The sequence below is a fragment of the Camelus ferus genome, chromosome 34 (genome assembly GCF_009834535.1).
Source record: "Camelus ferus isolate YT-003-E chromosome 34, BCGSAC_Cfer_1.0, whole genome shotgun sequence".
Lineage (NCBI taxonomy): Eukaryota > Metazoa > Chordata > Mammalia > Artiodactyla > Camelidae > Camelus > Camelus ferus.
Window position 1 is genome coordinate 16,623,836 of NC_045729.1, and position 22,894 is coordinate 16,646,729.

The following is a 22,894-nucleotide window of genomic DNA, read 5'->3' on the forward strand; positions in this document are numbered from 1 at the left end:
GTGGGGAGCTTTACTGTGTACTCAGGGAAGTGTGGCTGACTCCGTGCAGCACACAATGGTGAGTGGGGATGAGGGACCAAATTTCTTGGGACCAGAGCAGTATGTGGATCGGAAGCATCAGGCATCCTAACAAAAAGCAGCAAGAAGCAGAGCCAGGCCAAAGAGTGATGAACAACCAATTAAAAGCAGAGGAGCGAGGCAAACAAACATGTTGAGGAGGGCTGGAGGGGACCTGAGGGTGAAGGCAGAGGTGCTGATGGGATGGGTTGGGGGCAATGAGGGAGGGACCTGATGAGGCTGAGGAGGACGGAAGCGGAAGCCTCCTTAACCTTTCCCTCCTTTCTCCACAGGAATCTAGTCCCTGTCAGGGGTCAGGTGGGGGGGGGGGAGTTGGGGGGGGGCAGGGCAGAGGGAAGAGGAGGCACAGAAAAGGATGAGCTGAAGTGCCCCGACAGCACACGGCTATATCACCTTCTGCAAAGAGGGACAGGGTGACCCCCATGGCTCATCCATATGCAGAAGGCACACATGAAGGCCCCTAATGAAGAGGGAATTAATTATCGCCTGATTAGGCTGCTGTTTTCTCTGAATTTAAATAAATTAAAATACACCAGCAAGACACTGGAAACCTTCACCTGTTCCTTCTCCCTAAATGCCTGCCTTCCCTCTGAAAAGGCATATGGCAGTGAAAGACAGAGGAGAAAGGAGATGTCCTGGTCTTCTGAGTTGTCCTAAAGGAATGACCCTAAACTAAATTGCACTGTCATGCTCATCAGGAAGTCTTGAGGCCCTGGGGAACAGATCCTAACTTTATCTCTCCTGGAGTTGAAACTGAAACCATGGGGTCTTGGGAGGTCCGCAGAAGGCTCCAAGTGGTAGACCAGAAAGTCACGGCTTAGGCACAGACCCAGAACAAACAATGGTCTTTCTGCCCCTTTGGTTACTGGAGGCCATACAGCCAGTCTCATCACTGTGCTTTCTTTATCTCCTGAGCTGTGCATCAAATGACTAAGCCAGGCTAGTCTTAAGCATTTTTCTGGAATGCTTACCATTGTGGCTCAGACCAAACCAGGGAATGGGGAAGCCCCCAGGAGGAGGGATCTCCCAGGCAGAGCTCAGGGTGTGGAAGTGATTCAAGACGGAAACAGTGTGCCAGCTGGAAAACCCCAGGCTAAAATTAACAGCCCTCCTCCCCCTACGCCCCACATTTATCTCTCTAAAGCTTTTCTCTAAGGAGTTCAAAGCACTTAAAACTTGCTTCTTACAGCAAGGCCACAACGAGCAGGGCTGACAGGTGGAGCCACTGAGGTCCAGGGGGTGCCAGTTAATGTAAATGGGAAAAGAACAAGAAAAAACCAGGACTCATAGTGATTATTACCATTTTGCTCCCACTTTTCTTTCACAGCCCCCAAAATCAAGGTTTCTCAAATCATCCATCTCCAACACATGAATCAACTAGGTCTGGTCACATCTCAGCCCTTAAGACCCTTATCCTGCCAAATGTCACTACTGGGTTAACACAGGCTGAGTGCGGAGTCTCAAAATGTGATAAAGAGGGCAGACTCCTTAAAAAAGGTACACTTACAAGCCCAGAATACATATCTTCTATTTAAACATTTAATTGAAAAAAAATTTTTAGATGTCTTATGGTACTTCCTTGCTGTAACTTTGGGAAAAATCACTTAAATCTTCAGTCTTATGTTCATTACCTGTAAAACGGGCATTGTAGGTAGTTGTTTCTATCAGGGTTATTTTGCTCTCTAAGCAAGGAACTATTACTGTTGGTAAGAGACACTTCAGTTGTGCTTCACTCAAAATAGAGCTGAGCCCACAGGGATTCTGGTCAGATCTGGGTCAGGTCGGTAGCAGCATTCATTTACTCAAATAGCATATATTTATTCAGCATCTACTGTGTGCTCAGCAAAGCAGTGGGAGAGTACCATGTATGAGACAGTTTCTCCCCTGAGGAGCTGACAATTTTGCTGAGGAATCACATATATGATACAGTCAAAACAGCAACAAAAGGTACAGACTAAATGCTGTGGGAATTTTGAGAACGGGACCCTTATGGGTTGGAGCAATCAAGGAAGGCTTTCTGAGAGAGTTCATAGTAACTGTTCATTTATGCAACAAATGTTTATCGACCGATTACTTAGTGCTAGGCTCTGAGGATACAGCAGCAAACAATTCTAAGTCCTTATCCTCATGGAGACAATAACCCTGTTGGAAGAGATGGACAGCAAACAATATAGTATTAGGTAGAGTGCTATATTTAAAAGTACAGCCGGATGAGGAGGAGATAGAGATGTAGACGAGGGTCACGGGAAAATAGAGACCAAAGCAAAGGGTGTACCGGGGTGTGGTTAGGGAAGGGTCGGATTCTGAAAGCTGGGAGAAGTTATTAGTTACTTTTTGGGTCCAAGTAGAGATCTCGCATATTCAAAGCATTGAGACATTCTTGAGAGTTCACAAGAAAAAGGAATGGTAACTCCCTACATCAGCCTATTGCCCCCTGAGGTAAGGGAACCAGGACCGGTCTTTTAAGAATGCATACCTCCCCTCGTACCTTGATGCATAATTCATGAATCTGTCGCGTTCCCACCCTCCCACTTCCCCAGAAGTCCCTTCCGGAAGCCCGGGACGGCGGTTCTAGAGGTTCAGCTCCTGCCCTTAGCGGAACCCGCCTTCACTTCCGCTGTGACGTCACATCCCTGGAGGGGCCTACCGCGTCTCGGGGCAGAAGCCACTTCCGCCCCTCTTTGTCGTAACTTCTGCCCTGAGTATCCTGGAGCGCTAGCCGCGCCGGATGTGCTCTAGCCGCTCCCGGAAGTGACTCGACCTTTGCATTTTTTCCCCCCCTTTCCCCATTGCCGCCCCCCCCACATTGCTATTTCCCTCCCTCCCCCCTTTTCGTTTCCGGCGCTCCCGCCTTCTCTCCGCCGCGGCTCCACTCCGAGCCAGTGGGGGGAGGGAGGGAGGGAGGGGGCGTGGAGGAATCGGGGTTCTCAGGCGCACGAGCTGCAGCACCACTTCCGGGTGAGTGTTAGAGGAGGGAGGGAGGGGGCCACCCACCGCCTCGCGCCCCCGCCCTGCGGGTGTCTCGCGCGCGTTCCGTGCGTGTGAGTGTGTGGGTCTGTCTCGCGCCTAAAGTGCGTGCTCGCGCGCTCGCCTCACTCTCTCCCCCCTCCCTTCGCCCCCTCCGGGTCCTCCCACCGCACTCGGCTCCCTCCTTCCCAGCAAACGCCGCCCCTCCCGCGCTCTGGCTCTGGCGCCGCCGCAGCCGTCGCCGCCGGGTGAGTCTCGCGCCGCTGCAGCCGGCGCGCGCCCAGCTCTCTGCTCCTCCCCCCTCCCCTTTTCCTTGGGGGGGCGGGGAAGGGGGGGGTCCACGATGGGACTGTACGTGTGTCCGTCCCGGAACCGGAAGTGGTTGTGGAGGAGCGGGCGATGGGGAGGAATGGGGGGGTTTAGGGGGCGGGTGTCTGTCTGGTGGGTGGCAGAGTTCAGCTCCCTGGAGGGGAAGGAGGGGAGTCCCAAAGAAGGGTCTTTGAGGAAGGGGTGTAGGGCGACATCAGGCGAAGGCGCCCAGGGGCTGTCTCAAGGCAGCGAAGGTGTTTTGGGAAAAGCTGGGGTCTCCAATAGCTAGACGACTGTGCAGGCTGAGGGAGGTACTTCTTGGCGCAGGGCCTTGGGTAGGCAGGGGCGAAGTCCTCGCAGAAGTGGGGGGGAGGCCAGAGGAAGTGGCTGGGCCTGAACTGGCACTGTGCCTGACACAAGGGCTTGTGCATCCCCCCTAGTCCTCCGCTTTGCCTTCTGAGCCAATCCTCGGGAGGCGGGGACCCTTCTTTTCCTCCAACTCGTCTGTTCTCTGATCCCTGGATACCTGCGGCCCTGGGGAACCCAGAAGAACCAGTGTCTGAGCCAGGGAGTGGAACCCACACACTGGTGATAGAGTTCCTCTTAGTTGCTGGAAATTGGATTTATTTCCCTTGTAGCCACATAGAGGGTGGCACTACACTCCTGTTACTGTATCCTTGCATCTTTGGATTGTTGGTTGGGGGTCCGCCTGCCTTCCAGACTGAGTGCTGACAGTCAAAGAATTCCTGAGGTTCTTCTCCACAGTTCTCTGTTGGATGCACCCTTACTGGCCCCTGTAACCCAGACAATTTGTTTACAGAAAGTTCAGGAGCCCTGGAAAGGAGAAGGAGTAAGACGACAGGAGGAAGAGAGAGAGAGGGTAAGACAATTTTGGATTAATGGCTTTTCCGGTTTGGGGGGAGAAAGGGTCATAATCAAATGACCTTTTACGGAAAATGTGACAATTCTTCAAGTAATAGCAATTGTTATACTGGTGTTTGCTGTGGGAGGAAAATCAGCCTTTTCCTATTATCTCGAATCCTCAGGAAGTTTTGTGCAAAAAGTTGGCACTGTACCCCATCACCTTCCATTCCCACCAGTCCTCATCAAGAATAGATTGTGAAATTCTCAAGTGAAATCACTAAGCAGTGTTGCATTGTGTCCAAAGGAGAACTTTATTCTGCTTTGAGGACAAATGGTTCCTCGTTGCCAGTATATTCCTTGTGGCACAGCTGATGGAATTGCCTTCCTGTATTTGGAACAAGGAGAACTGAGTTTTAGGTGGGGTTTGTATCCTTAATATTGCAGCAGAGTGTTTGAAGTGGATCTGTTGAGTGATTAGAATATGTGACATGGAGTTACTGGAATTTGACATGGTAGGGTGAAGTTTTGGGGAAAAAACTGGTTTGTGGGTAGTTTGAAGTAAAATTGATAAAAGTGTATGGCATGGACTCCAGAAGTAGGTCTGGAAAAATTCAATATATGAGACTTGGTGATAGAGTTTTAGGTTGCCTGGAAATGATAATATATCAACCCCAAAGAGTTTGAGTTCAGAGTATAATCTTAGAGGTGTCTTCTGAGAACCAATTCCAGGCTGGTTTATAAAATTTATTCCCCCGAGGTTTCTGAGCCAAAGTGGTGAGTAAATATTAAGTGCATATTCCCTCTTCTCCAGCCTTTTTTTTCTTTCTCTGTCCTGCCTCGCGTTGCCCAGATCCGACAGTTATAGTGGAATGGGCAGGGCAAGGGCAACCACTCTTACTCTTCCTGCAGGATGCAGGGTACAGTGGTCCAGCAGTGCCTGGGATAGAAGATGTTTGGCCCAGACTGCCAGCTTTGCAGTGGTGGTGATCCTGTTGGTCTGCTTGGGCATGGTCTTTGCCAATAGAATATTAGGATAAACCTGTTCTGAGTTATTTTGTACTTGGAAGAGCTCACAGTAGGAAGCCCCCCCAAATCCTATTGGGATGGCCCTCTTGAATGCCCTTAGGACCTGAGAAGGGTTTGTTTCCTAACTTGAGAAAAAATGGTCCTCTGTGTTAGTTCACTTCAAGTCCTTAGCTAATATTGCAACTTTTCAGCAGTTGTGCATTTTGGAATAGTTTTTCCCAAAAGAGAGTTTGAGATCCATGTGTCAAGTTCTTTCTGTGGTCGGATCTAAGTTGGTTGTTTTTTGCAGCTCTATTGCTTGTTAATGCTTCCAGTTGGTGATTACTAAACTGGAGGCTATAGGTCTGGTACATTTGGGTAGTTCCTTGTAATTATATGGTCTTTATGTAATTTCTACTAATTGTCATTGATAGTCCTCATCACATGGAAAAACTTCTCTCTCTTCCTTTTAGGAGTACTTTGAGCATTTTATTCTTTTTCTTTTTTTGTGTTGTCTCCATCTCATCACCAGATAACTTACGAATTTGTTTTGAGGGGTTCATACTCCTCTATCCTCTACCCAAATAGAGACTTAGTAGAGTAGTAAATTATTCAGTCATCCACTGATGCAGGACCAAGAACTGGATTCCAGAAGTCTTGATTCCTCGGTTCCTCCTCTACTAAATTTGGTTTATATGAGTATTTCATGACTTTCTAAGGGTTGGTTGTTTGAGAGAACGTTAGTTTCTTGAGAAAAGAAAATCATGCTTTATTTGAAAAATAATTTTAAATTTAAAAAATTGTCATTTAGTACCAGGAAAGAGGTGGTAGTCTTCACCACATCTACGAAAACCACATGCTGGAGGCAGTGGTGTCTCTATCCCTGGGTGGTTAGTAGCACTGTGGGAGGATGGACAGACTGACAGAGCTTTGGTGCAAGAGTTCAAGGCCCTCTTGCATGTTTCATGAATGTTACTTAATATTGTCTTTTTCCTTCACCTCCTCAGTGGTTCCAGAATTTCTTTTGAGTTTGGAAAAGAAGTATGTAAACCTCTTGAAAGAAAAGTAGTGTCCAACTTAATTACAGTAAACCTCCCTTCATATTAGTAGAACAGGAGAGACCTGGGGCAGTGGTAAAGTTGAAATTAGAACCCAAATTTTCAATCTGCCAACATCTTCTTTCCCCCTAGTGTGTTTTTCCTTCTTTTCTGTCCTTTGGGGCTATAGTAGAAGCCTTCCTCTTCCTTCTCAGTCTAGGGTAAACCAGTTTTGTTTTTTTTTTTTTAAATATTGGCATAATCATCAAAACCGGCGCTCTGTGTACAGACGAGCTTTCCCTGTAATATCATTACCTTCTTCAGGTTTTAAGACTTGCTCTGTGCCTGCTTGGATGTGGGGATCGTTTGCAGGGAGTTCCTTCACACAGGGTGGACAGTTGAGAGCAGAAGTGGTAAAACGACAGTAAACAGCTGTTTGAGGGACCCGGCACCCGGCCACCGCAGGACACAACTCCAGGGGGCGCCATTTACATTGTGTTCTGACAACAGCCTGCCTTCTTGGCCTCTGTTTGCTCTCAGGTCAGGAAAACAGAGATGTAAGTCAGCCTCATCAGAACAGCATTGGGCCTTTCTCAGGTGTCATCCTGTTGGCAAATACTGCTTCTAGTTGGGCCAGCAGTGCTCCCATGTACCCCCTTTTCGGGCTGATGTGTTTATCAGAAGCCCACAGGCACCTTTATCGTCTTGTCTTGGGAGTAGCTGTGGTTCTGAACTTCACTTTGTTCTCTTAAGAACCAAAACAGAGTGAAAGACTGGGTATCGGGGAGGTGGAGGGACATTTTATTCCTTTTACCCCTCCAGACAGTGTGGCCTTTTAACTCAGACTCCATCATTCTAAAATCAGTTATCTTGGTGGCCAAGTGAGATTTCACTAGATGTGGATGGAAAATACCATCTTTCACCGCATTTTGCTGTTACTGAGAACTTCATTTTTAAAAACATTTGCTGAGAGCTCTCTAAGAAGTATATAGTCCGTTCCCTGGAATTATTTTAGATTTTGATTTGTGAATCAAACCACAGCATCAGAGAACACATACTTGGGTTGGTCTCTTGTAGGACCTCTTTCCTAGCTTGCTTTTCGATCCTAGGTTGAGATCCCTGCTCTGCTGTTTACTGTTTGCCTCCAGTTTCCTCTTTTGAAAAACAGGATTGCAGTATCCTGCTTCATAGATTTTTTGTGGGAGTAAATGGTGCAATGGTTGTAAAGTGTTTAGAACAGTACCTTGAACACAGTTGGCACTTAATAGACGTTAGTGGTGGTGGTGATATTGTCCACCAGGTGAGAACCCAAGGCCACGTTTCGCCCAGAAACGGCCTCGCCGGAGCCCCTGGTAGGACCCTGTGAACGAATGCAGTCTTTTCTGGGGGGAGGGGGCCTCATTCACAGGAGTCCTATCTGAGGACATTCTTATTTTCAGGCTCTCAGTTCCTCCTTCCTAAGTTTTCACATCCATAATGTGTTTACTTCCTTGACTCTCTAGGGGGAAATTATAAGTAGACCCTCCTTTCTTTTACTCCCAGGCCTAATTCCCTACTTCATTTCCGCCATAGTCACCACTCTTTGTTTCATTCCCCTCAGCTAGAAGGTTAGATGGATGGGGGCTGTGGGTTAAAGTCAGAGCCCCTAGCATTGTTTTCAAGATCTGAGTGTACAGTCGGCTGTCAGTCGGTTCATTAAGTGTGGACTTGCTTACTGAGCGATGAGTCCTATGTTAGAGACTGGGGGCAAGTTCAGGGTGCGACCCCTGCCTACCAAAAAGGTCGGCAAGATTGGATCCCCTTAAACAGTGATCTGATTGCCTCTTGATGCCCATTGCCTAAGGAGGGCCTGGGGCCCTTTGTAAAGCTGGGGCTGGAAGGGAAACAGTTAGCACCTGTGTTGGGGACTTTCTGGTTTTACTGTGTTTTATAATTCAGGGAGCAGGATTTGCCTGTGGTTGATCATCAAGGCATTTAAAGTTGAGCCTCACTTGTGTGAAGATGTTGTAGCCACAGATTTGGTGCACTCGTCTCCTCTCCTTTGCTACTTTTTGGGAAAAAATAGGCTGAAATTAAGTTCTGCTTCCTTTCTTGGGGTTTTATGAAAATTGAGAGGGCTGTTCAATAGAGCAGAAAAAGGGTGTTGAGATTTCTGGAGGAGGACCGCGTGCAGGGTTACATTTAGAGTGATATCCTTTTGCTTCACTTCCTTTGTTGAAGAACCTTCCTAGTTTCCTCAGTCCCAACTTGAAACCTGGTTTCTGTGTCTAGTCCGGCCTCCCGCTCTCAGTACCACTGGCCTCTGCCTCCAGCATGCCCTCAGCAGGGCCATGGCCGTAAGTCAGAGCCTCCTGTGAGTCCTTCCCGCCCAGACCGTGGTTGCTCTTGGCCCAGGGTAGCAGCGTGGTGTTAATGTGTGGTTCCACTCTTCTTTGTCTCCCCGTCCCACCAGTCTCGTTCATACTCCCTCTTCACCTGCCTGCTGCCAGCCTGCATCTCTCCTGGTCCAGGCTTTGGGGAGGTTGCTCTTGACCAATATCCTGCAATGAAGCCTTGCTAGGAGAGGCGATCAGAGTGTGAAAATGGGGGGTGGGAAGCCTGGGCTCTGGACCCATCTGTGACTTGCAGTGCGATTCTGAGGGATTGCTTTTCTTCTTATCTCTTTCTACTTCCCGAAGTTTTAAGCTCTCCTGTCATCCACCTACAGGGACCTTGAACTCTCAGAAACGTAGTGTTGGAGAATGACGAAACAAGAGTCTGGTCATGTGTGAGTGTCTGGCCCATCGGCGTCCCGATTCAGACTCTCTTTAGGTGGAGATCTGGTCTGTTGCTGCTTTTGCTGGCGCTAGAACCCTTTTAAAACTGGTCACTCCTAGGTTCTCACTGCTCAGTCCAGTGGGTGTGGTGGCCAGTGCAGTGTCATAGATGTTCTTGGTGGGGTCTGTTGAGTGGGGCATGGTCCCCCAAAATACCTTAATCCTGATTCCTGCCAATTTCATTCTTTACTTCTCTTGGGCATTTTGTGTTCTGGCCTAGAACCTTTACAAGCTACATGGAACTATAAATGTGTCGATTAGAACTCTTGAAATTTTTTATTTCTAGGAAGATGGACTCGAGGGATGGAGGAAGAGGAACAATGATGCATACCCTGGCTGGTTTCAGGCCAGTCAGTGATCTGCTTGGTGGGACCTTGGGCCCATGCCTTCCCCTCTCATGACCTCAGTTTCTCTTTTTGTCAGCAAAAGAAAGTAACACCAACTCTTGTTTCTTTGGGGTCTGGGAGCCGTTGTGTGGGAAAATGAGATGTGTATAAGCTCTCTGACCAGCATCACAACTGGAAGAGTCTCTGTTGAATGGGGAAATAGTGCCGAGTGGCTCAGACCAATGGGACTGACCATGCTGGATCCTAAGGTCTTGACTCCTGATTCCCAGCCTGTGGTCAGATGCCAGAGAGGAGACCAGGAACCCCTCAGCCCACCTTCACTGCTCAGCTGCTTCGCGTTGTTCCTGGGTGTGACGTGGTCTCTCTTTCCTCCTTCAGGTAGAATGGAAGAATCTCACTTCAATTCTAACCCGTACTTCTGGCCTTCTATCCCCACAGTCTCAGGACAGGTAGGTGGTATTGGTTCTTTGCTTCTACTCCATTGCATACTTTTTTCAGCTCTGTTTGGTAAATTCTGTCACCGTGGAGACTACAGCAAGATAAGTCACGTGCTGTTTCTCCGGGTCCCCCTCTGTTGAGAATTCTGTAGTGTTTCTGTTGGGCTTCTCTCCGGAAGCACAGAGATACTGACCACTTGCCTTTTGGTCTCCACGGAGGATGGAAAGTACAAGGTGCCGAGGGAGCAGACAGATCCAGACTCCCCCTCAGAGACGCTCTCCTCTTCCTTCCCTTTCAGATTGAGAACACGATGTTCATCAACAAGATGAAGGATCAGCTGCTGCCAGAGAAGGGCTGTGGGCTGGCTCCACCCCACTACCCCACCTTGCTGACAGTGCCTGCCTCGGTGTCCCTGCCCTCGGGCATCAGTATGGACACAGAGTCCAAGCCAGACCAGCTGACCCCACATAGCCAGGCATCTGTTACCCAGAATATCACGGTGGTCCCTGTGCCGTCTACAGGACTGATGACTGCTGGTGAGCACCTCTGCTCTTCTCCAATCTGAGGTCTTGATCTTCTGTGATCAGTACCCCAGGCTGGAGGGCTCCAAGGACTTGGGGAGTGGGATATGTGTTTGATTGCTCAATCAAATTTTTATTAAGTGCCTACTGTGTGCCTAGCAATGCGCTAGGCATTGTGGGGGATACAAAGAAGTAGAAGATGCGGTCCCTGCCTTTGAGGAGGTGACATTCTTTCCTTCTCTGAATCAAGGAGTCTCCTGTTCTCAGAGGTGGAGAAGAGAAGGGAGTCAATCAAGGGGTAAATCTCACTGTTACCGGGGATGGGGTGGGGACAGGGGTTAGGAGACTATTGTTTTTCTACAGGGTTTGGGGTTTCCTATATACTCTGGGCGAGGGGGTGGTGGTGAGGGGTTAAGTAGACACTGATCTGGGGGAAGTTAAATAGGACTCAGATCAGGACTGGGCAACATGACACCATCTCCCTTTTCTCCCAATCCTAGGTCCTGGTTTGGTAATCACGTCCCCCTCAGGCTCCCTTGTGACCACAGCCTCATCAGCTCAGACCTTCCCCATTTCGGCTCCCATGATTGTCTCAGCTCTTCCCCCTGGCTCACAAGCCCTGCAGGTGGTCCCTGACCTCTCTAAGAAGGTAGCATCAACCCTAACAGAGGAAGGAGGCGGTGGTGGTGGTGGAGGTGGCCCTGTGGCCACTAAGCCCCCCCGGGGCCGAAAGAAGAAGCGGATGCTGGAGTCGGGGCTGCCTGAGATGAACGACCCTTATGTCCTGTCCCCCGAGGATGATGATGACCATCAGAAAGATGGCAAGACCTACAGGTAAGAGTCAGAGCTAAGGGCAGGCCAGGGGGCGGCTCCCAGCTTCCCTGCCGCATCGGGCTCTGCGCTCTGCAGCTTCCACTTCAGGTCCCTGTGCATGTCAGGCGTCTGCTGAGGGTAGGAAGGTGGGGCTTCTGGCACTTCTCCAGTGCCTCCTCCCTAGGATGCAGACCCATTTCACCCCTGCCCTTTCTGGGGGTGTAAGCGTTAACTTATTTGGGGCGACATAATGGGGTTTCTTGTAATGAGGCTCCAGACTGGGCCTGAGATCCTTGACACCAGCTCCTTTTTGCTTTCTCCGTCTTCCATTCCTATTTTTCCAAGAAACCTTCCTGCCAAGCCCCTAACCTTGACCTGTGTGCCACCCACAGGTTCTTGGGCCGTATTTGAGCATTGAGCCTGCCTGACCCTGCATGGCTGGGACGAGGGGATGACGGGAGGGGTCTATGAAAAGGCGGGATTGAACAAGGTCCCCCCTTCCCCCTGTGGAGCACATGCTTGTGAGATGGCTGTTTGCTCACTTTCTCATTCATGGATGTTCTCTTGATCCTCCACTTCCTTTAAGTTGTCCATTGCCGAAAAGCATTCTGTGCGTATTTGCATGTGGTACTGTACAAAAATAATTACATCTCTAAACTCCCTGCCCTTTGAAAGTTGGAAACCTTTTAATCCCCTTGAGAACCATCAAGGGCCCTAGTGGGTTTGGGAAGTGTGGTCCCAGTGTACAGAGTGGAATAACCACTGTCACAGCTTTGATGCAGACAGGGGCAGTTGTGCATGGCTGGGAGACGGGGTCTGTCCTTAGCGTACCGAGATGGGCAATGTTGTTCCCATTTTAGGAGCGAAGGGAACTGCGGCACAGGAAATGGACAGAGCCTTGGGCTCATGGATTCAGTTCCCGGCTCCACCACGAACTTGCTGTGTGACCCTGGGCAAGTCCTTTTCCCCTCTCTGGGCCTCAGTTTCCTCATCTGTAAAATGGGGAGAATTCTGTGTATGCCTCCCAAGTGTCGGGAGTATATATCAGATAAGATTTGAAATGTTGGGAACATCAAAAGAGATAAACAGTCATCGTTTAACTTTATTTCTATGTGTTGTACACTTCTACTGTGGAGAGTACAGTGTCTAAATTCCTCTTTGTAAGTGAAAACGAGGAGAGTGTTGCTATGCAGAAAGTATCGAGCTCTGCAGAATTCCAGCTCATAATCTGACAGTTCATCGCAGCTTTATCATTGCAGGTGTACCTCACTGTATAGAATAAAGGTATTCCCGGAAAATGTTTATATCGTATCAGAAAACTGCCTGACAAGTGTAATTCATTTAAAGGCATTATTTTATGTATCGTTTCATAAAATGAAAATCCCTTTTAAGTTTATTTTGTAGAAGTCTGGATTTTTATGTATTTGCTTAAAGTGAGGTCATTGTGACATGGAGGTTCACCTGCACAGAGTCGGCTCCTGTAGGAGTAGCAGGTTGCCCTCTGACCGTCTCATGGGCCAGGGCCCTGATTCTGCCAGGTTTTCTTTGTTTGCTTTTTGGTCCCACATTAAAGCTATTTCTAGACTTCCCAAATGGTGTATGGAAAGAAATGTGAATATATACTCAGCGGGCAGTCCCATAGGACCTTCCCACCCTCAGTGGTTTTGGAGTTCTTGATGGCCTCACCTCCAGGTGACTCGAGAACTCTGAACTTAGGGGGGACTAACTGTGTTACAGGTGAATGGAATTTCTTCTGAAAATCTGAAGCTCCAAAGGAATCTTTTTAATCCCTTTTTCGATGCACGTCAGTCACATCTGTCCCCGTGGTTGGTGGCATCTGACTGGGTGTTGGAGGAATTAGGCTGTTTTTCTGGGTGGGTCCACTTACTCCCAGCTCTTCGTTCCCATCCAGCGAATGGGAAGCAGTCATGGCCCTCGTCTACCGTGTGGAAATGTTTTGAGGGAAAATCGGAGTATTTGAAAGTATTTTTGAGCATCTTAGAAAAAAAGGGATGATAACTCAGTGGTTATTGTAACCACGGCCATGGCATTATACGCCTCCAAGGGGCACCTTTGTCGTGTCGGGTGTGAATAATGCCCCCTAGAGCTGTGCGCCCAGTGACATGGACATTTCTGTTCCCTGCCACTGCCCCCTGCCACAGCTCTCCTGTGTCAGGTTTCTTTCCGACCACCCGACACCTTGCATTAGACTTGTACTGATTTGGCTTCATGGGATTTCAGAGTTGGAAATACTTTAAAGGTCGCCTGAGCCTCTCTGTAGTTTTAGTGCTCAAACGTTTTTGGCGGGAGAGGGTCCGGCCTCTCCCTGAATGCGGCTAGTGAGAGGAGCCTCGGGTCAGGCACGAGTGAAGCACTGTTAGCCTTTGGCAAATTACTTTCCCTTTCTGAGCCTTTCTGTACTTGCTGGGTTGTTGTAAGGAGTGGAAACAATGTGTTTAAAGCGCTTCATTCCCAGCCGGGCAGCATCAGGCGCAAGAGCGAGTGGCAACTATTACTGCATTTGTTATCACGGCATTGCTGTCATCACCCTGATGATACTCACTCCTTCGGAGACAGCTCGTTTTGTGCCAGCCCATTATTGATGAATTTAAGTTTTGCAACTTCTTCCCTAGTTGAAAACTTTGATGAAGAGGGCTGTTTTCTCTTGTATAATCAGTCACAGATTAAGGGTGCAGTTGTGTGTTCAACATTTACATGCAAACTAAGGAAATTTTGCTTGAGTTATAATGAACGTGTTGTCCCACCTGTCAGAGAAATCTCAGGGCCAAGGGAAGTTATTTTGTAACTTTAGTTCAGTTCCCATCCAAGTGACAGTGTGGCTAGTTTCCAGCCTCAGTCTTAGTGAAATGCACAGCGGCGTGAGCTCGTCCAGTGCTGGTGCGGCTCACGGTGACACACTTTCATTGTGAGAGGACACTTGGCTTACACTGACCATCCTGGGTGTTTGCTGGCCCCTCTGGGGGGGCAGATGTTTCTCTCTCCATTTTACAGACCAGAAAATTGAGGTCTAGATTGATAAGCAAGCCTGTAACTGAACCCTGGGTAGAACCCAGGTGTCCAGATTTCCATGGGCTGTGTCCTGTGGACCCTGCTAACTATAAACAGAACCTCCCGCCTCCCATCCAATGGTTGGGCTTCTCAGACACAGCCTGGGGTTGGTGAACTGGTAATCAGATTTCCTTCAGAGTTATCAAGTGACTAGAGAACTAGAAATTGGCCTTAACGACTGGAATTTTAGAAGCGTAAATACAGGGACCATACCCCCCGCCACTATCAGTGGGCTCTTCTTCTCTGAGGAGCTCAGAGATCATTCTAGATTGCATCTCAGCTATTCTGTAAAACTTCTCCTGAGATCAGAAAAAAGCAGAAGCCACCCTTCCCCATCCCAAACCCCTCTCACAGAGATAGGCTGGGGAGGACCCGAGGGAGAGGGGCTTGTCCCAGGAGCTTGCCTCCCAGGCTGCGGCCCTTTCCACCAGCCTGCGTTGTGTGCTGGTGAGTTATTGAGGGATGGTGGGGTTCCAGCTCACCTGTAGATCGCTCTCGCCCAGTGAAGTCTGAGTGGCGTGGCTCATCTTGCCCACAGGCCTCCTTATTTGCTGTTGTTGGGCAGTATCGGAGCAGGAAGAAGGATGGCCATCTCAGGTGATGAGTGAAAGTACATTCAGATGCTGCTGAAGTCCCCAGCAGCGCTGACACTGGCTCCCTGTGCCAGGGAAGCTCAGGTCCTGCCAGTCTTTTTCTCCTACACCTCTGAGGGAATACAGCTCACTCCACCAGTTACCTTGGCTCATTGCAGAAGTGGTTCTCACTTGATCGCCAAGGGGCTGGGCGGTGGGGGTGGTTGCTGGAACACCAGGTACAGGGTGGAGGCCAGACGTCTGTGGTTTGGGACAGGCCCTCCATGTAATCCTGACACTTCTCCACCCCATCCCTCTAGGAATCACTGGCAAAAAGGAAGCAGGAGAAACTCTGAGAGAAGACAGTTAAATGAGGAGTCAGGAGAGAAGTCCTGGGGAATCTAGTCAGTGTGTCCTTATCATCATCTTGGGAACTTGAGGACTACCTGAAGGATATACTTGATCCATGGGGAACTGGGGAAAGGAGTTCTTTAAAAGTCTGAAATCAAGTTATAGGCAGAAAGAAAACGGAAGTTGGGTGATACTCCTGGCTTAGTGGAATCCACATCAGCCCAGAGCCCGTAACAAGATTTTCCTGTTGCACCTGGTTGAATTCTTATTTTTGTACACATTTAGGGAGTCCAGTCGTTCAGCCAACACTTACGAAGTCCTTTATTGTGTTGGGCTGTATTAGAAGCATAGACTGTAAAGACAGGTAAAACAGAGCTCTCGCGGGCTTCCCAGTGTCGCTGGAAAAGGAGAGCCATCAGACAGGTTGGCTTCTTTGGAAGTGGAGGGGCGGGGTCAGCAGTGCCCTCCTGGCGGAGCGGGTGCTAACCGCTGCCCTCCCTTGGCCCAGGTGCCGGATGTGCTCCCTGACATTCTACTCAAAGTCGGAGATGCAGATCCACTCCAAGTCACACACCGAGACCAAGCCCCACAAGTGCCCACATTGTTCCAAGACCTTCGCCAACAGCTCCTACCTGGCCCAGCACATCCGTATCCACTCAGGGGCCAAGCCCTACAGTTGTAACTTCTGTGAGAAATCCTTCCGCCAGCTCTCTCACCTCCAGCAGCACACCCGGTAAGGCTGCTCTTGGTTTCACCCCACTCCCTGCCGTGAGCCCCTCACCCCAAGGCCACGTGGCCTGCACCTCCTCTTCTCTCCACGTCTTCTTTTTTCCCTTTCGCCTCTGTCCCCGGGGAGCCTCAGTGCTCTCCTGTTGCTGTCTGTGAAAACTCAACTACATATCCCTGCAGTCTGGGGGGCCTGGAAAATGGTGCTCTCCCATCCCAAAGTCTGGAATGATGTGTGTGGTTTCTCTCTGTGTCTGTGTTTGGAAATCTTCTGCAGAGCAGGCCCTGCTTTTACTCAGTTCAGAGCCAAAGTGTGCCTACAGCCTCAGGTCCATGGGGAACAGGCGGTCTTGGTCTTGTTCAGATTGCTATTTGGAAGCAGGGTGTCTGTGGTGAGTGTGTAACCTTAGCGCCGAGCAGAGGGCTGACGAGACGGAAATCTTTAAGGTTACAGGAGCCAGGGCTGCAGCTCTTCATCATCTCACTGCCATTCTAGCCACCGACTTAAGATCAGCAGCAACATAGACGTGGGTGTCCTCTTCATTAGCCTCTTCAGGCCGGAGTGCGTGTTGGGGGAGGGAGGAGGGGCGTTCTCATCCGTCAAGCAACGTCATTTCACCCAGCAGAGAGCTGAGCCCGTGGTGTCGAACTGCTCCCTCCTCCCTCCTTCCCTCCTCTCCTCTCCGGCAGGATCCACTCCAAGATGCACACGGAGACCATCAAGCCCCACAAGTGCCCGCACTGCTCCAAGACCTTCGCCAACACCTCCTACCTGGCCCAGCACCTCCGTATCCACTCGGGGGCCAAGCCCTACAACTGTTCCTACTGCCAGAAGGCCTTCCGCCAGCTCTCCCACCTCCAGCAGCACACACGGTAAGGGAGAGTGGCAGGCTACTGCCCCCGCCCCGCTGGCATGCCCTCCCCACCCCCGCCCCGGACACACACAACAACCCGCATGCGGGGGGCGGGGGAGAGACCCGGCTGGAGGAGAGACCTGGCTGGAGGAGAGCATCGCTGGCACCTAGGAGAAAGACCAAGCAACACTGGAGGCACAGATGGATGCTCAGAGAGAGCCCTTCTGGGGCAGAAGCAGTGCTGAGGAGATGCAGCGACTGTGTGGCATTCCCTGGCCTGTGGGAGGAGGAGCCTCACCTGGAGTGGAGATGTCTTCTTCCCTCGTTTCCCTCCCTGAAATCACCCATGCACATGTCTTGCAAGACTTCTTCCTCAATGCCAAAGCAGGGCCATTTGGTTGAAGCCCGTCCCTCTAGCCCTTGGGGCACCAATCATGAATGGGAGTTAGAATGAGACTTCAGCTGGGTCCCAGCCCGGCGGCACCTGCAGCAACAAGCAAGGCTCCTCGGGATGCCCGGAGTGGAGCGTGGAACAAAGTGCATCCTGCATGTTCACGGAGAACCAGCACACAAAACAGAAAAGCTCAGACTCCGTAAGGATGTGCACTGTTTGCCCCGTGAATCTGGAGCGACTCGGAGGAGGTGAGCCTGCCGTCTAGAAGAGGTGGTGATTTCCTTCGATGGTATGTCAAGTTGAACTGGCGTTCAGACTTGCTGGCCGTAGGCCGCCTCTCCCGGCTGCTTCTGGAGGTGGCGACCCCCCTTAAGGCGGTCCGACATCTTGCTTCACGAAGAGAAGGAATTGGGCTTTCCTCACAGGGAGACGTGTCCCGCGAAGTTTTCAGAATTTCATACCAGGGGTCTTGAAAAGCACCCAGTCACGGAGATGGTTCTGAAGTCCCTGCTGAGGAGCAGGGGTCTGTACACCCTCGAGTCTGTGGCTCATCCCAGCGGAGGGCCCTGTAGTGTTTGGAAAGAGGTCAAATTGGTACTAACTAGGCATTTCCTGCAGTTAGGGGGCTGGACTGGGACAAGCCCCAAGGAGTGTCCACGAGTGTTAGTATCACTGCTGCTCTTCACAGTGCGCATAACTCTGCTTTTCTTTGACACCAGGACTTTCTCTGGGAGTGGTACTCAAGGCTGGGGGGAGAGTTTCTGGCTGTGTGTTGGGGGCCAAGGGAAGAGTGTTGCGTGTTTCTTTTTTCTCACCATTGTGTTTCCCTTATGTTCATGAGCGAGGGGCGGTTACTGTAGGAGCTGCCTTGTCTGTCATTGCGGTCCGCCTGCCCCCAGCCCCGCCCCTGGCAGAGAGGAGCCCAGCCCCGGCTGAGTGGTGCAGACAGCCGTGGAAACCCGGCCCCCCGGCCTGATCCTGATCCAGCCTGATCCGTGTCAGAGGCGCTGAGCTGGCGCCTCCTGGAGACCTCCGTGTGCTCCCAGAGGAGGCCTGTTGAGGCGCCGGTCCCCGAGTGGCCTTGCTGACGTCCTTCCCTTTCTTCTTTTCTCGTCCCGTGCAGAATCCACACCGGTGACAGACCGTACAAATGTGCACACCCGGGCTGTGAGAAGGCCTTCACGCAGCTCTCCAATCTGCAGGTAAATGCTCCGCCCTCCACGCGAGGCCTTGAGCCTAAGACTTGGGGTCGCAGGGCCGCTTGACTAGAACCGTGGTTCTCAGACTTTCAGGCCCCTTGACACTCTTCACAGTCCTGGGGGGACCCAAAAAGCTTTGCTTGGTGTGAGTAACATCGAATTACATAGACATTACAAAAGTGGAAAAGTTGAAAAAATATTTAGTAATTTGTTTAAAAATAACAAAGCCTATTGCATGTTAACGTAAGTAACATATCTCTAAATCCACCCCCCCCCAGAATTTAAGAAGAATGGCATGGCTTTACATTTTTGCATATTTATTTAATACCTGGCTGCCTAGAAGGTGGCGAGGTTCTCACATCTGTTGCGTTCAGTCTTTATATTACACAGTGTGTAATCTCTGTACAGTCACGATGGAATGAGAGTGAAAATGCAGACAGTGTCTTATTATTATCTTGCAAATAGTTTTGACCTTGGGGGCCCCCTGAGAAGGCCTTGGTACTCCCTAGCGATCCCAGTGCCTCACTTTGAGAACCACTGGACTAGCGGGGCCAGGCATAGCCATCTTTCTTACTTTCGGGACCCTGGTATGTGCTGCATGAGGTACGCTCCTTCCCTTAGCCGGTAGCTCCTGCAGTTTCATTTGGAGCAGTTTCTGCTGCCTTCCGATAGGAGGAGAACCTGGGAGCCCTGGCACCCCGCTCAGGGCTTTCCAGTAAGGTCAAGGAGGCAGAAGGGCGGAGTCCAGCGCACTCACCCTGATTTCTCTTAATTTTCCCAGTCCCACAGGCGGCAGCACAACAAAGATAAACCCTTCAAGTGCCACAACTGTCATCGGGCATACACAGACGCGGCCTCGCTGGAGGTGCACCTGTCCACGCACACCGTGAAGCACGCCAAGGTGTACACCTGCACCATCTGCAGCCGGGCCTACACGTCGGTGAGCGCTCGAGTCCTCCCCTCCTTCCCTCCTGCCAGCGCCACCGCCCACCTTCTTGGTGAAGAGCTGCTGCAGCAGACACGCCCCCTCCCTTGTTCCAACCTGGCAGAATCAGTAAAGAGAACAGAAATTGCAAAGACCCAGAGCTGAGGAGCTGAGAGGATGCCTGGTCCTTTAGGCCTATAGAGATTGCTAAGCAGTGATTCTTCATTTGACTTAAACATCGGGCAGAAGAGAGCATCTGGCAATTGTGGGAGGAGAGTTTTCAGTGAGATGTTTTCCGTTAGACTCCAGAGACAGGTGGTCAGGTTGTTCCACGCAGAGATATTTGAGAAGATGGCAGCTTGCCCTGTGCTGGTGGAATGCCCACGGTGATGCTAAAGGTCCCCCAAGTAGTGACACCAGAAGTGGCTCCAGAAAACCCCTGTATAAGTGTCGTTCTCTGTACAGCAAAGTAAGAGCCCAGGGTGCTGGGCACAAGGAACCTCTCTCCTCCTTCCCTCAACTCCTTTTTCATCTCCCTCAGGAAACGTACCTGATGAAACACATGCGCAAACACAACCCTCCTGATCTCCAGCAGCAGGTGCAGGCGGCGGCGGCGGCGGCGGCGGTGGCGCAGGCCCAGGCCCAGGCCCAAGCTCAAGCCCAGGCCCAGGCCCAGGCCTCCCAGGCTTCGCAGCAGCCCCAGCAGCAGCAGCCGCAGCCACCACACTTCCAGTCCCCGGGGGCAGCCCCCCAGGGTGGGGGCGGCGGGGACAGCAACCCCAACCCCCCACCCCAGTGTTCCTTTGACCTGACCCCCTATAAGACGGCGGAGCATCATAAGGACATCTGCCTCACTGTCACCACCAGCACCATCCAGGTGGAGCACCTGGCCAGCTCATAGGGACCTGTGCTGCCGTCCACTGGGAAGAGGGGAAAGAAGTTCCGCTCCCTTCTTTCTCCACCTCCCCTTGGTGGGAAAAGTCCTCTTCTTCCTTGACAGGCCTTGGCTCCATCTCCTTGGGCCTCAGGCACGGCCTTCCTTCACAGGACACCATCCTTGTTCTTGACTCCTCTTCAGAAGGAACGTCAGCCCTCCTGATGGCAGAGGAGTCCTGAGCTGGTAGCGTAATCCAGCAGCCTCCCCTCCTAAGCATAGCTTTTAAAATTGGGGGTCGGTGCTCAGGGGAGGGGTTTGCTATGACCTCATAGAGACTTTTCCAGCATGGGCACTTAAACTCTCTCCTCACCCTTGTGATCCTCCAAGCTTGGGCTGATAGAGGACTAGAGGCTGGCCTCCCAGATTCCAGAGGAGGGAGCCCTAAATGCAGCCGGCCTCCTGTTCTGTCCTTGCCTGCACAAGAACAGAGGTTTCTCTCATACCCCTGTCCCTGGGAGCCGTTTTCTTCCCCTCACGGTCTCGTTTCACTTCCTACCTAATGCTGGAAGGAGATCTGGGGGAGTGAAACCCCCTTTATTTGTAAAGGGGCAAGGGCTGAGATGTGGTCCCCAAGGGGCCAGAGATCCCCAGAATGGTCACAGGTGGCTTAGAAGTGTGGGCTGTGGTTTCCCTTGGAACCTCTCCCCTTCTTTGCCAGCCGAGGCTCCCTGCTCAGTCTCCTGGTCCCCAAACCTAAGGAGCTGTGGAATCTGTGGGTTCTTTGTGAAACCCCATGACAAGGGAGCAGTGCAGAGAAGGGAGAGTTCAGGGCAAATGCAAGGACTGGACTTAACTCCCTAGGTGCCACGGTCAGTTGCCGGACACGGATTTATATATAAATATATATATATAAATATATATATACCCACTCATCACGGCCATCTTTGTTGTAACCATTTCTGTGTTTATAAATGCATTATCTCCGAGAATTTTCATATTTGATGTTTTGTTTATTTTTGTCCTTTTTGTTTTTCTCCACCCTGTCTTCTGGCCAATGGCATTTTTGTTTCCTTTTGTCTTTTTTTTTTTTAATCATGGCAGATTTCAGAGAAAAGAGAAAATGAAAAAAAAAATCAGAAAACCAGTTGTTATAAAGCAATTTAAAATGAAGAAAAAAAGAAAATCTTATGTACAAACCAAGGGGTGTTTTTAGAACCTTGTATAGAAATAAATTCGTGTAAAAGGATCGGAGGCAGTGGAGCTGCTGCTGTGAGTGAGCATGGGAGCCAGCTGTCTGGGGAGGCGTGCGAGGATTTACAGCAGGGTGTGCGTATGCGAAGACTGAATGCTGCGTGTCGCGGCCTTGTGTGTATCCCCAGCCATAGAAGGGTACAGCTTTGATACTTCTGAGGTGAAGTCTTGGTTTACGAGGGTTTCTACATACAAATCCTGTTGCGAGGACCGCATTGCCTAAGTCAGTCACGTATTATTAACAAGACAAAATCGCAAAGCTCCCCATCAAAGAAATGGAAGCCTGGCCTCCTGGAAGGACCTACACTTCTGCCAGAGCATCCATGGGCTCAGTGCTAATTCCAGTTGACTTATCCTGTGGCACCTAAAACCAGAGGTTTCCAGTGGTGAAAACCAGGATTGAAGAACGACGCAGGACAGTTGTAGTGCTGAGGATAGAACGTGGTCAGGAAACCTGGACTTCAGCCCTGGCTCTCCCATCAACCAGTGTCAGCCGTGATGCTTCTTCAGGTATTAAATGAAGGGATTGGGCTAGATCACCACCAAGAATCCTTTTTGGGAATTAAAAAAGCACTGAAAAAGTTGTGACAATGCTGCCACATCTGACAGTGTGGCTGTTGTCTGTGGGACTGCTGGGCAGCTGCGTTCATTACCTGGTGGCGTGTGGACAGGCAATGAAATAATGCCTCTTAATTTAGGGCTCAGTCTCTTGTGTGGGCATCCAAGATAGTTTGACTCTGTGGTATGACACTGATGCACGGAGCACGGATGACCAAATATGCCAGTGTTTGTTAGCCTCTTAAATATTCACTGCTTTTCCCCCTGTTCTCACCAACTGTTGAATAGGGGCTGAGAGCCCTACCTTCATCGCAGGTTTTGGAGCCAGAATCTGTTCTTTTTAAGGGATACACTCACACTTAACAGCAACAACCCTGTGAAGTAGGTAGCGTTACAGCCATTTTATGGAGAAGGCAATAGGCACAGAGATTAAATTATCCAAGGGCATGCCACTTACAATTAGAGGGAAGTCTTCTAGATTCTATTCTAGATCCTGTCTTACCACCTGCTCAGTAGTAAACCTTGCCCTTTTTTTTTTTTTAACCTATTTGATCTAAATTATGTGGCTGAAAATCTGTTTCATTGAAAACCTACTATGTGATATTATTATCAAGAATGTGTGAGGGGAGACGGTGTTCTCCAAAACTGTCCTAACACTACGATCGTGTTCTAGGCGTCGAGTTCTGATTGCCGAGTTGGTGGCAGCCTGTCACGCATGGGCTTTCCCTCCTGATGAAAAGCGTGCCTTTTGCTGTGCAATAGCGGACCAGGGTGAGAGCTACATCCAACTGGCCCAGCTGTGACAGCTCCGTGTCCCAGTACTTCCAGAACGTGGTGCTAGTTAACATCTTTTGTGAACTCGAATAAAGAGGGAGACCAAAACAGGAGAAAAAGGCCAGAAGTATTGTCACTGTATAACGTAC

General features: G+C 50.3%; 1 protein-coding gene across 10 annotated transcripts; it reads left to right on the forward strand.

Moving 5' to 3' along the window:
* The first annotated feature begins 2,828 nt into the window (after positions 1-2,828).
* ZNF384 (zinc finger protein 384) lies at positions 2,829-21,408 on the forward strand. 10 transcript variants are annotated; one of them, XM_032473378.1, is made up of 13 exons: positions 2,829-3,036; positions 3,238-3,293; positions 4,175-4,234; positions 9,802-9,872; positions 10,160-10,397; positions 10,633-10,680; positions 10,883-11,216; positions 12,056-12,148; positions 15,696-15,920; positions 16,604-16,786; positions 18,285-18,363; positions 19,142-19,300; positions 19,827-21,408. In XM_032473378.1, exons 4-13 carry the CDS (start codon positions 9,807-9,809, stop codon positions 20,184-20,186), a joined length of 1,785 nt encoding a protein of 594 aa, XP_032329269.1. In that variant the 5' UTR covers positions 2,829-3,036; positions 3,238-3,293; positions 4,175-4,234; positions 9,802-9,806; the 3' UTR covers positions 20,187-21,408. The 10 variants fall into 10 exon arrangements, with proteins under 10 accessions (XP_032329269.1, XP_032329270.1, XP_032329267.1 ...); XM_032473379.1 differs by lacking the exon at positions 3,238-3,293; XM_032473376.1 differs by lacking the exon at positions 2,829-3,036 and having other exon boundaries at positions 3,043-3,293.
* The last annotated feature ends 1,486 nt before the right edge of the window (positions 21,409-22,894 follow it).